Here is a 13,687-nt window from a genome sequence, read left to right as displayed (position 1 = left end):
TCACTGAGGGCAGACGCCCGGGCCGCACGGGCGTCCCCCGCCCCTCCCCCGCGGCTCAGCGCGGGCGCCGGAACCGCCCGACTCGCACGGCCTCCCAGCGGCGCGCCCGCGGCTCCGCCATGCGGGTTGAGGGCACGAAGCAAGGGCGCACGCCCAGCTCGTCCGCGGTTCCTCTCGGCCCCGGATGTGACTGTTTGGCTGAGGCGCCGGGCGGCCAACGCTAGCTGGGATTGGGCGCTGGTGGGTGACGTCATCACGAGACGCCGAGGAGGCAAGCGGGAAGCGCAGGTATGAGGCTGGCGCCGGTGGGTTGGTGGTTGTCGTCCTGTGCCTTTTCCTCTTTTTGGTTGCGCGGTCCCTCGTGGGCTTTCCTGGGCCTCTTTTCCTGTGAGGTTTCCCTATGTTAGCTAGGTCCCAGCTTCAGACTCCAACCTAATGTAGGAAACTTCTCTTACCTTGCTAGCCAGTTCCTAGCTCCGCCGCCTTTGGCTTGAGTTGGATCTTTCTTTACCTTTGGCAGCTAAGGTCATCTTTTTCCTGTTCAGGCCCTCTCGTTCTAAGTACCGAGATTTAGCAGCACGTGTGTCCCAGCGTATATTCGGAAAATGGGGTGGCCGCATTTGAACCTCCCTTCCTCCGTACCCCTTCCCCCGCCCCCGCGCGCAAAGGTTGGCTAACCTTAAAGTGCCGTTGAAGTGCTTATTAAGTGCTACGTTCTTTTGGACTAAACGTAGCCTATCTCAGTCTTTCGTGCATTAGTAGGCGGATTAAGGCAATGTGTTTTTATTTAATTAGACAGTCCAATCGGGAGAATGACGTGGAAGCTATAATTATAGATGGCTTTTTGGAAGGGAAAGAATTTCAGCATTATTCGATCAGACTGCGTTTTCCTGGGTGGCCCAAAAAGTTTTCTGAAAGCCTTTAAAGAATGCTTAGTAAGAGAAAATAATAACTATCATGTGAGCCAGGCAGTCTACTAGGGTCCTTTCTGCGGATTTTTATGTAATTCTCAAAACGACTCTGAGGTAAGTAATAAGCAATTATTATAATAATAGGGTTCACGAGACAGTCAACTCCACTGTCTCGTCTTTTTCTTTTTTTTCTGCTTTATCTCCCCCCCCACCCCACCCCCCCCCCCGCACATAGTTGTGTATCTTAGTTGCGGGTCCTTCTAGTTGTGGTATGTGGGCCGCCTCCTCAAGGTGGCCTGACGAGCGGTGCCGTATCTGCGCCCAGGATCCGAACTGGCGAAACCCTGGGCCACCGCAGTGAAGTGTGAGAACTTAACCACTTGGCTACAGGCCGGCCCCAATGTCTCGTCTTTATGTAGTAAGAAATCTTTCCAGAAGCTCCCCTGCTGTGTATAATCCATTTCTTTTCTCCAGTAAAAACAAAAAATAACAGCTACCTTCTGTACTCTCTGATATATGGTGTTTGATTGTTACTTCCCTTCCCTTCTTCCCAGATGTTTTTTTCTCCACTCTTAGTAACCCAGATTCTTTTTATTCTTGCTAATGCCAGTAATGCAGCCCTTCAGTCACTTTGGTTGCTATCCAGTTTCTCCACGTCGTGGCCAACTTTAGAAAATCCAAACGTGAAGAAAAGTTGACGTGTAGTTATAGTGATTGTAACTCTCCCTCACTGTATTATTTGAATGATAGTGTGAACTCAGACTAGGGAATTTTATTCATTTTTCAGCTTTCAGCCATAGGACATCCAAGGAAGGAAGACCAAGTTTTATCTGGAAAGACACTTAGGTTTCTTTTAAGTCTTCAAGGATAAGTAGAGTTGGTCCCTCTGTGAAGGGGGCAAAGAACCAGGCAGAACGAACAGCTTTAAAAGTACAGACACTTAACAAAGATGGGTGTGTGGAGATAAGACTGGAGCAGAGTATTTAGAGTAGAGATCATTAGCTGATGGAAGGAATCTATTATCTAATTGTAATTATTCACAATAGGATATGATTAATTGTTGTGCTTGGTTCTTTAGGCATCTGCATATGTGAAGAGAAGCTTGTTGACTTGATACCTGAATGTGGGAATAGTGGCATGTAGCTATTTCTGATGGGCTTTCCAGTCCCAGCAAGAGAAAAATAAGAAACAGTTGCTTGACAGCTCATTTCTGAAAGACTGTTTTGATTTAACCTAGATATTAAATCTACATTTTTTCCCACTTCCTTCCACCATAGCAGTCTGATTGTTTAACACTTTTTGATGGTGGCCTTTGCATGTGTTTCAAATAATTTTAATTTTGCAGACTAAGTGAACAGTGAGTGGAGGGCTCTGGTTGAGTCACTAATAAACACTGCATGGTAAATATTGATTGACTAAAATTAAAGCATCAGAGTGTATGGATTTCTGGGGCTTTCCCAACTCTTTTTCTTAATTTTCCCCATAATAGGTCTTTATTTTTATTTTTCCGACTAGCTAGGTGATCAATAGATATTATCTATGTGGTGATGAGATTAGAAGTTTAGTATTTTTTTTCCCTTTTTTTCGAGGAACATTAGCCCTGAGCTAACTGCTGCCAATCCTCCTCTTTTTGCTGAGGAAGACTGGCCCTGAGCTAACATCTGTGCGCATCTTCATGTACTTTATATGTGGGATGCCTACCACAGCATGGCTTGCCAAGTGGTGCCATGTCTGCCCCGGGATCCGAACTGGCGAACCCCGGGCCACCGCGAAGTGGAATGTGGGAACTTAACCGCTACGCCACCGGGCCAGCCCCAGAAGTTTAGTGTTTTTTACTCTTAAGTGCACAAAGGTTAAGGTGGAGCTGGCCTTGGTCTTGTGAGATTAATAGACCAAGAGTTACTACTGGTTCCGTTATGGAAAAATTTACAGGACCTGTGTTGTTGTCTATAATAGTCCCTTTAAGTACGAAATCCATTTATTGCCGGACCTAACATTTTGGGTTGGAGCTTAACCAAATGTATCTTTAAAATTGAGTTAATCTTTTCAGAAAAGAATTATATCAGAGAAAAAAATCTGCTAAAACTTACCTGCCAGTCAACATTTACTTAGTCCGCTGTGGGTAGATCTGAGATGGAGAAATACAAGTACTAGAAACCCTGCCTCATCTTGTCTTAGAGAAAACCTAAACTCCCAGCAGGGATCTAAAATCTGTATTCACCCCAAATCCTAAAGCTGTAGAGGGCCCACTTCCGGACTTGAAAGTTGATTCACCTTAGAAAAATTAAAACTCAAACTTAGGAAATAAGTGATCAGTCCTCTAAAATTCGTAACAGAATTAAAGTTATTTGTAACTTGGCCTTTTCAGTGGTTAATTCAAATTTCATATTTTAAGGTAGGATATCATCTTCATCGTATGATAAGTCAATAGTCACCATAGATGGCTGTTCCTAAGCCTAAATAATATGAATACCTTTCATCTTAAATCGTTTTAAGTATCCTTTTTCTTGGTTTATCTGAAACATTTGGCAAGAATCTTTGTTATGGTAGCAAATTATTTAACTAGTATTTCAGTACTTGTCAGCAAAAATCAAACCACCAGGGTTCCCTGTCTTCACCTTCCTCTGAGTCATTTCCTCTTCAAACCTCTCCATTAAAACTTAGTTGCTCAAATTAGTTTCCTCTAGATGCTACTTGAGTGCTTCTGCTGAAATAAAACGTGTATCTTTTTGTCTTTTTTCATTTTATCTTTATGAAAATTGCTGTATCTGATTTTGTGACCATGTTTCTGTTACCTTGATTACTAGTAGCTTAGTGATTTTTTGCAGTGTAGTTAGTGATTTTTTTGTGTTTGGCTCAAAGTGGGAGGAAGTAAGCTTTGTGTTGGGAATAGAAACTTTAGGCAGATTGCCAGATTATTTTAAATGCTTTTTCAATATTAGGAAATTTATCTCTGTGTCATTCAACTAAATTCGAGTATCATGTCTGAAAATAGTAAAGCAATTATGGCAGTTTTTCACTAGATAACTCTCCCTTGGCTTGTGAAAGGAAAAATTAAATTTATCCAGATCGATTTCTTTGCTTCCTTTTGTGTGACCATTTAGAGTTGTATAAATTGCCCTGATTTCTTGTTTGTTTTGCCCAATAGGTAGTTAAGGCAGGTAAGTATTATATGGCAATTCAGGTTTATAGATCTGGGATGCCTGGCATACGGAATCTAAATCTCGAACATAGCTACTACTGTTGTATAAACACAAACAGGTGATAATGTGATTAAAAATTTGTGAATGCATTTAAAAGCAGTAATTACTAGTAGCTTTTGGTCATTTTCTGTACTTTCAAAGAATACTAACAAGTAAAACTGTTGTCAAGTGGAATTGTTAGAAAAGAGTCTTTGTTATTTAAAAGTTTGGGATCCCTTTATGTTGGACCCCATATACAAATCCTAAGGGCAAGATGACTTTACGTAAATTACTTAACATTTCTGAGACTCAGTTTTATCATCTGTAAAATGGAATAATTACCAGTTAGCAGGGTTGTTTTGAGAATAAAATTAAATAACCTACTGATTAGCCTCTGGTGGTAAGACCCAAGGGTTCCAGTTCCCTGGATGGTTCTTGGTGTGGTACAGGTTTTCCACTTCCAGCATGCATCAGAACCACCTGGAAGACTTGTTAAAACACATCACTGGGTCCCTCCCCCAGAGTTTTTGAGGGGTCCAGCACTTTATATTTCTAACAAATTCCTGGGTGATATGCTGCTAGACTGGAAACCATATTTTGAGGACCATTGGTGTAGTATATATGATGCCACTTTGACCAGCCTAATAAAAATAGGAAAAATGATAATGGTAATATTTGTCAAGCACTCATTGTGTACCAGGCACTATTCAATGTGCTGTACGTATATTATCTCATTTAATCCTCTCTGATACTATGAAATGGGTGTTATCATCACCCACATTTTATAGAGAAGGAAAGTGAATCACAGAGAGCTTCAGTAACTAGCCCAAAGTCACCCAGATAGGAAGCAGATATTTAAACCCAGAGATTAGCTCCAGAGCTCACTCTCTCAAACATTATTCAAATAAAAGATAAATCCTGATGATTGTGTAGCCCTCTCTTAAAAAGAATTTTTCCTAACTTAAAATAAATATATTTAATGTTTATTCTTATGTGGGCTCATATCACAGGCTGAAGAACCTAGCTTACCTGGGCACCTGATTGCAAGGGAAGCCTTAGGCATGTGCCAGCCAGGTGCCCCTCAGCCCTGTGTTCAGCTAGGCTTTTGTGGACTTGATCTTCAAATGTCTTTTTTGGTTGATCGAGTTTTCTTAGATGTCTTTTAGAAATATTTAAGTGATGTGTTGCTTATTGCATTTGTCTCCTACTGTCAAGTTCTTATATAAAACATGAGATTATAGTTTTTTCTCTCTCTTCACAGAGTCTGCTGGGCCATTATGGCACTCAAGTGGACTGGTGGACAATCTTCTCCAATTCTCTGCCTGAATGCAAGTCAAGAAGGGCTAGTGGCTTCTGGGGCAGAGGGTGGAGAGCTCATGGTTTGGGGTGAAGATGGAACCCCATTAGGACACACACACTTCCAGGGGGCTAATGATGTTACCAGTGTCTTATTCTCTCCTTCCTACCCCACGAAGCTCTATGCTTCACATGGAGAAACCATTAGCATACTGGACGTAAGGTCCCTCAAAGATTCCCTGGACCATTTTCATGTGAATGAAGAAGAAATCAATTGTCTTTCATTGAATGAAACTGAAAACCTGCTGGCTTCTGCTGATGACTCCGGGGCAATCAAAATCCTGGATTTGGAAAATAAGAAAGTTAGCAGATCACTGAAGAGACATTCCAATATCTGTTCGTCTGTAGCTTTTCGGCCTCAAAGGCCTCAGAGCCTGGTGTCATGTGGACTGGATATGCAGGTGATGCTTTGCAGAGAGTACTTGAGTAATTTCTAAATGGAATTTGCTAACTGAATCAAATTATTGATTGGGCTAAATATATCTGCATTTTCTATTCTCTACTAAGATGTCTTACCTATTTATGAACCATAAGCTTTACTTCTACTGCATGTTTAATATTAACTTGACAAAGCCTAGTAGATTTTATTTACAAAGTAATTATTAATCGTTTGGTCTTCCTTTCTTTATGCTTTAATACATTCCTAAAACCTGAGAGTTCAAATATTCTAAACATCTGTTCAAATGAAGGGGCATGCTGAAGGCAGAGTTTATCACTCTCTGCAAACTCTGTGTTTAAAAAAAAGTTGGACTGGATCTGTTGTTTTTACTTTAAAATTCTGGAGTGCATTAATTGAAATATTGTGTATTGGTGACCAGGATCAGAGCATTGTATTCAATGCTGAGTTTTGAGGGGAACATCACAAATTAGCCCAAATTCAGAGGAAGGCCATCAGGAGAGTAGATGTATTTAGAAACCCCATTGCGTGGGGAACTGGAGGTGTTTAATTTTTGGTTTTCATGAGGGGAAAAAGTGGAATATGCTGGTCTAAGTAGAAGTCATAGGGAAGCTGATTTTGGTTTAATAAAAGAAAGGTTTCAAATAGCTTCCACTTTCCCACAGCAAATGTGCTTCCTTCTGAGAGTAAATCTCCTATCACTGGAGTGAGAAGAATCACGGCGTCTCTTTGGTGAGCACTTAATACTTGCCAGTGCTTTACATAGATAGTCTGCATTCTAATCACATTGTGATAGATAGTTATTATTTCTTTTTTAGAAATGAGGAAACTGAGATTCAAATTGTGTCCACACCGCTGCCTGAATTGGGATTCAAACCTCAATCTCTCTGACTCCAAAGCTTATGTTTTTTTCTCTGTGACACCAGAGATATTCAAGCAGAATATCATCAGTAATGTGGTAGAAAATCATCTTGGTTTAGGAACAGATGGCTTCTAGAAAAAGAACCATTGTTTATTAATGACCTGTGTTCCCAGCACTGCGCTAGGCATTTGATCTACATTCTCAACTGTACACGGTATCTTTCTTCTAAGACTCCGTGGTTCTCTAATAGCATCAAAGGCTTTGTCTTTCTGCCTTCTTGGCCAGTGACCTTTCCCACTCCCTCCTCCATCCTCCACCCCCCTTCGTAATTTAGAAGTAGATGAGGCTGGTTTTTGTTGTTGTCACTATTACTGCCTCACCCCTCCCCCAAGTAGGCAGAATCAGTGGATATCCTGCAGTGCTAGGACAGTCCCTAAACAATAAAGATTTGTCCTGCCAAAAATGTCTATAGTGCCTCTATTGAGAATTATTCTGTGTTTATGGGGCACAGTGACCCTATTACCTCTAAACTTCTTTTCTGCTCCTAGATCTCAACCAAGTCCTTTATAAACCTCTGACGTTTTCTATCTTAGTAGTGATAATCTGCCTATTTGGTTGTACAGAAAGACCTGCACAACCAGGTGGATATCTGTTTTAAGTAGGCAGACTGTACAGTGTCTCATTGTCTCTTGGATTAGTCGTTCTTTCATCCTTAAGCTATACCAGTTTTCAATCATTGGTTCATTAATCAACTACTAGGCATGGCAGTAAACAATTAGGTGTGCAAAAATGACCTGTATTCTTAATATTAGATAAGAAGTGGCATCCAGAATTTATCTTTTTGCTCTCAGTTCTGGGCAAGATGCTTTAGTAGCAGGCAGCTGTTAGCGAATGGTATGGGAAATAAATATTTTCTGAAAGGAAAGCTTAGGTAATTGCTTATTTGATTTGACTGCCAAGAATTGCTAAAAGTTCACTGTAGATTAACTTCTGCACTGGGTTGTGGTATAAAAACAGTGGGTAAGACAGCACAACTATGCGTTTAAGAAATTGCTTCATTAACTGAAGTTGAAACTATAACTTCTTCCACAGTTTACTTCTTAAAACCTGGTTATCCAGTATTCTAAACTTGAAGAACAGCCCAGCCTGTGGGAGAGTCCAAGAATGTAGGCATAATTGTGGAGGGGAGTTGTTGTCAGGTTAATTTTGAGAGTTATTTCTTTCTGAGCAAATGCATTTTATCCCAAGGCAGGAGTTGAATTACTGCCACACACAATAGATATGTTCAACACACCTATCTTTGTCATTATAGAAATTATAAAAATTATATCCTTTGATTTAGCTAAGTTTAAATAATTAGGCAAAGCATGCTTAAAGAGGCAGGGACCTTAAGAACAAAGTGTAATTTATTAAGACATTTAAGACTGCTTGATTTTTTTGTTAAGTAAGTACAAAATAATATTTATAATACATAAATGTATAAAGAATAACATAACATAAATAAAGGTATAAAGAATAATATTAAATAAATACCTGTGTACCCACCACTCAAATATAGTTTTTTCTCATAAAGACCTTTGGAAATTTGAAACCATCATATATTTCTGTAACATACGTGTTGATTTTTTCCCCCCTCACTTTCGCATCTGAAAATAAATGGTTCAAAGGTTTGTTCTTCTTTTTTTGGCATTTGAAAGATCACTGGTACCAACACTTAAGAATCAGGATGCTGTGGCTGGCCCCGTGCCTGAGTGGTTAAGTTCGTGGGCTCCGCTTTGGCAGCCGGGGATTTCGCTGTTCAGATCCTGGGCGAGGACATGGCACCACTTGTCAAGCCATGCTGAGGCGGTGTCCCACATATCACAACCAGGAGCACTCACAACTAGAATATACATCTATGTACTGGGGGTCTTAGGGGAGAAGAATGAAAAAAAAAAAAAGATTAGCAACAGTTGTTAGGTCAAGTGCCAATCTTTAAACAAAGAAGAATCAGGATGCCACATGGAGGAGGCGCTTTTTTTTGCCATTGAATCTTTTACGTGGAAAGAAATGTTTTGGTAGGGAGAGAAATTTTTGAGCAGGGTCACTTTGATATGATTGCTTTCACTTCTGAACATTTGCCAATTGTCCACTTTCTCTCCCTTTAAAGTTTTATAGGACCAAAACCCCCAAGCTCTTGTATTCTTTCCTTCGGTATCTCTAGCTCTCCCACTTAGGGTGATACCACTTGAACAGGTAGTTGAGACGTTGTGAAACACCTTGGAATCTTTGGGAGTTAGGAACAGTAAAGAACTATGAAGAGAATGTCCAGGCAGGAACAATTTGCGAATCTTCAGTACTTGAAAATGATTCTTGAATTGGTAGAATCTGGGATGGCTGTCAGCACGTTTAGATGATTTAAATAAATACAAAAATGTTTAAGCTGCTGAAAACATTTGGATGTACTTCGTGTTTGGGTGTCTAAGGAGGACAAATATAATCCAGGCATTATGGGAGCTGTGCAAGAAAGAACTTGGGGATACCTGCCAAAACAGTTAAGCTAGCAGATTCTGGGATGTCCAATTTCCTTGTGTTCAGGTTTTTTTATAGAGGCTGTTTCCACATCAAGTTTTAGTACCATTCATTTTTGTTATATTTTTTGATACTGTTTTACTTTATTTCAGTTTGTTAGTATTTTGACTTCACCCAAATAGTGATTGCCGGCACTTAGTATAATGTTATAGATCCAATCCAAAAGGATTTTCAGTGCTTTTCCTACTGGAAACAAAATATAAGTGTTATTAGCTGTCACTTCTTTTGAAAGTAGGTGGAGTTGAGACAAGTTCCGCTGAACAGAAAACCAAATCCCTAATATCATCAGCAGTAATAATCTTGTCAATTCAGCTCTATGTTTTTGACTATCTGAACAAGATCATGCTTATCCTAGTATCCATTTTAAATTATGAGTCATAATTCAGGGGTAATATGAGATGGTAGAATAAAGCTGTCTATTCTCTCTGAAAGTATGAAAAAATTTTCCTTTTCAAATTAGTTGCTCCAGGAAGAAAATGAATCAGTACATTATAGAGTAAAATCAATTCACGAAGGTTATTGTTTTGTTTTAAATACATTTTAATTAACATTTCATTTAAATCAATTTAGTAGGTCCAAGATCATGGTGGGGAACAAAAACAAAAAGCCAAATATACCAGGATGTCAAATTAATCAACACATGTGTTTGGAATTTCTCCTCTTTTCCAGGTATTACGCCAGGCATTAGCAAAGATGAATTAAATTTCAAGAAACCGACAAGTTAGTAGTATACGTCAATTAATAGAATATCAGTTAAATAGAGGAAAGAGAGAAGTGGGCTGGAATAGTTAGGAAAGCCTCTTTGAAGGGACAGGGACTTGAGCTAAGCCCCTAGGATGGATAATTAGGGTAATGTGAAAGGAAAGGAAAAGCATTCCAGATAGAAATTATTTCAGTGATATTCCAGATTTAGTTTATTTAGTTGATAGGCATTTTTACTTGTAACCAGCATAGACTAAAATTAATAAATTTCATAATCTTTCATTTTACTTGCAGAGATGAGGGTAGAATGACTTAAAGAAACTGGCAACTGCTTAAGAATTTGGATTGCACTTTGATTTCTTAATCAAAAGTTATTCAGGAGCTTGTTTTCTAAAGTGTACCTTACTGCCAATTGGCATTCTAGGTTGGGTACCAGGGTAGCATTCCACTGGCATGTTGCAGTGCCATCTGAGGTGTTTTTTTTTTCATGTTACTGGAAGTGTCTCCTACTAATCATTCTCAGGCTACTTTGATGGTTTTATTAGAAGTGGAATAAGCATGATAGTTGAGCAAAAAGGCTAGAACTCTGTTTGACTGTGTAACTTCTGTTTAAAGGTGATGCTGTGGAACCTTCAGAAAGCCCGGCCACTCTGGATTACAAATTTACAGGAGGAGGAAACAGAAGAAATGGAAAGCCCACAATCACCTGGTCAGCTTTTAAACCCTGCTCTAGCTCACTCAGTGTCTGTGGCGTCGTGCGGCAATATTTTTAGTTGTGGTGCAGAAGATGGTAAGGTTCGAATCTTTAGGGTGATGGGAGTCAAGTGTGAACAGGAACTGGGATTTAAGGGACACACTTTGGGAGTATCCCAGGTCTGCTTTCTGCCAGAATCCTATTTGCTGCTTACTGGAGGAAATGATGGGAAGATAATATTGTGGGATGTAAGCAGTGAAGTTGAGAAAAAACAGAAGAGTCCTACAAAACATACCCACAGGAAGAAAACTAAAAGAGCAACTTATACCAAGCAGGGTGGAAACGCTAATGCTTCAGTAACAGATGAAGAGCATGGCAAAATTTTACCAAAGCTAAGTATTGAACATGGAGAAAAAGTGAACTGGCTCTTGAGTACAAAAATAAAGGGATGCCAAAATATATTAGTAGCTGATCAAACTAGCTCTATATCTGTATATCCCTTAAATGGGATTTAAATCCAATAAAAACATTTGAAAAACTGCAGCAAAACTTTTTTTAGGTTAAAAAAAATCCTGATTCTTTGTTTAAACTGTTTGTTGTATGTAGAATAATACCATTCCATGGTATAAATTTTAAGACATTTGAGCAAAAGAAAATAATTGGGTAATACTTCATATAGTAAATGACATATTAAAATTTGGGGGAAGAGAACCAGTATTCACTGAGTACAGACCAGGTACCAGCCATTTTACATATATTTCATTTCTTATTTCAAATCAGTGAAGTGGGTGATTTCCCCCATTTTATTGCCACAGGAATTGAGACTCAGAGACATTAATGAACCTGAGGATCCAGGAAAATTTCAGGCACAATTTGGTATCTGCAGAGAATCTTGGTTGTCTTGTCAAGCCTCCTGCCTGAGGGAAACCCACATCCTGATCCAAATGTGGTTACCACATTAGTTATAACGTGAGTTAGTTTGGATCCTAGGATGTCATGAGGAGCCTTACCAAGTTGGAAGAGGAAACCTGTTCTTGCTTGTTCTGTTTAAAGCCCAGGAGGCTTTGCTGACACTTACCTTTTGCTGTTTCTGGGAAAAAGGTTCCGGGTCAAATCAGGTTAGGATATTATGTAGCAATCCAGATCATCATACGGGTGAGACCAAGAATAAGGTGAAGTCATGAATAAGCAGAAACTCTGACTAAGCAGAAGATGTAAGGTAGAGAAGTTATAGAAGAGGTAAAGATTAGAGGCCAACATAGTGTGTCAAGAGTAAGTTCATTTTTATCATGGCCTGAATTGCTGCCTTCTCTGCATATTCTTTCAGCTTCTGCTTATACTACTTACTCTTACATTCAGAGTTTTGAAGGGAGCATCTCATTGGGTATCATTATCCTTGTGTCTTTGATAAACTTGGTTTTAGAATGCTTGTTGCAAGTGACAAACCAAATTCAAATTGGCTTAAGGGAATAAAAAGAAATTCATTGGCTCATATAACTCAGAAGTCCAAGGATAGTCGGCATGTACTGCTCAGGTAGCTAAGCTGATAGGATGTGAGTCTATGGTGCCCCACCTTGTGGAAAGTCTTTCCTAGAGGTGAAGAGATAGAATCTTTGCTTAGCTATTTGAGCTGGATTTTTAACTTGCAACTTAGAGAGTCCTGACCAATTAAGCAGGCAATTGGTAAATGTTGTTTAGTGATCTCATTTGGAATTTAAGGAAAGGAAAATACCATCTTGGCCCCTAAAACATTCATTGGCAAAGGACCCTGGCCTGAGTATTGACAGAAATAAGGTTCTGATCCCAGCACTGGGCAAGATTCTTGGCCATTTTGGGCCTTAGTTTCCTTACTTGAAAGTGAGGGGGTTGAATTAGACATCCCCTAAGGTGCCTTGTGTGCCACTGTTTTATGAAATGAAAACATTATCATAATATTGTGCTTAGCCAATGATTATTAAAATGTCAGGAAGGACTAATAATCATGGGCAATCTCTGGAGGTTTTAGAAGCATCTTTTGAAAAATTACCCAAGTACAGCATCATTTTAGCTACTGAGCCTGAATAATTCTGTGGGTGTAAGATAAGTACTTAAAGCAAGAGTGAAACATCAGTCTTAAACTTCTTTTGGTTGCTGATAATGGCCACTCAAACTGCCTAAGCAAAAAGGGAAATTTACTCTCAGGATTGCTGGGCTGGCGTGGTGGGGGTTATGCAGGGCAAAATTCTCTCTTAATCTAAAGCAGAAATGTAGCTGGGCTTCACTTGAGTCTCTAACCAGGGAAGCCATTAAGAACCAAGGCAGCTGCACTTTCTGTCTCTTGACGAGTCCCTGTGGTCACTTGTCTCTGCTTCTCTCTATATAATGGCATTCACTTGACAGAAAGATTAACCTTTCAGGGCTACATTGGCAGCCCATTTAAATTCCAGAAACAAAACGAGCAGTGTCTAAGTTCCAAGTCCCTGAAGAGAATCTGATTGGTCCAATTTAGTCAAGTGCCTGTCTCTGATCCAATCAGCTCTGACGGGGGATGCTGTCACTTAGTATCAACATTGCCAAAGGGGCCTACCCCCATAGATGGGGAGCGTGGACCTAACCAATAGTACCAAAAGATCTACAACCATTGAAATTTTGGTAAATTTACAGTGTGAAAATTATATGCAGAAGGAACCGTTCTTAGGTCAGCCATTTTGCTACAGTTTGACTCAATTTGCAATCAAAAGAGCCATGCCTAGGTTACTTTAGTTAATGAGAGGTTGAGGAAACAAAGTAAGCAAAAGAAAGCACCACAGCCTGAGCTTCCAGAGAATCAGGACATCATTTTGAATGTAGCCTAGGCTCTAACAGTCAGCCAGCCATTCGGGTAACAAGAGCTTCAGCGGTCATTCTTAGAAGTGAGCTTCCGTGTTTCCCATCTGTGGTAGGCTGAAAATGTCCCCCAAAGATGGCAGGTCCTAAACCCTGGAACCTGTACATGTTACCTTATTTGGTAAAAGGATCTTTGTGGGTGTGATT

The 13,687-nt window shown here is 39.8% G+C and overlaps 1 protein-coding gene across 3 annotated transcripts; it reads left to right on the top strand.

Annotated features, from left to right (window-relative positions):
* Window positions 1–155: 155 nt before the first annotated feature.
* Window positions 156–11,214, top strand: WDR53 (WD repeat domain 53). Of its 3 annotated transcripts, none has more exons than XM_014868139.3 (3): window positions 156–288; window positions 5,355–5,850; window positions 10,597–11,214. In XM_014868139.3, exons 2-3 carry the CDS (start codon window positions 5,371–5,373, stop codon window positions 11,188–11,190), a joined length of 1,074 nt encoding a protein of 357 aa, XP_014723625.1. In that variant the 5' UTR covers window positions 156–288; window positions 5,355–5,370; the 3' UTR covers window positions 11,191–11,214. The 3 variants fall into 3 exon arrangements, with proteins under 3 accessions (XP_014723625.1, XP_044627299.1, XP_044627300.1); XM_044771364.2 differs by having other exon boundaries at window positions 274–1,025; XM_044771365.2 differs by lacking the exon at window positions 156–288 and adding an exon at window positions 6,512–6,578 and having other exon boundaries at window positions 5,712–5,850.
* The last annotated feature ends 2,473 nt before the right edge of the window (window positions 11,215–13,687 follow it).

The sequence above is a fragment of the Equus asinus genome, chromosome 5 (genome assembly GCF_041296235.1).
Source record: "Equus asinus isolate D_3611 breed Donkey chromosome 5, EquAss-T2T_v2, whole genome shotgun sequence".
Taxonomy (NCBI): Eukaryota; Metazoa; Chordata; class Mammalia; order Perissodactyla; family Equidae; genus Equus; species Equus asinus.
Note: the sequence above shows the minus strand (reverse complement) of the source record. Positions and strands in the feature narration are given on the sequence as shown.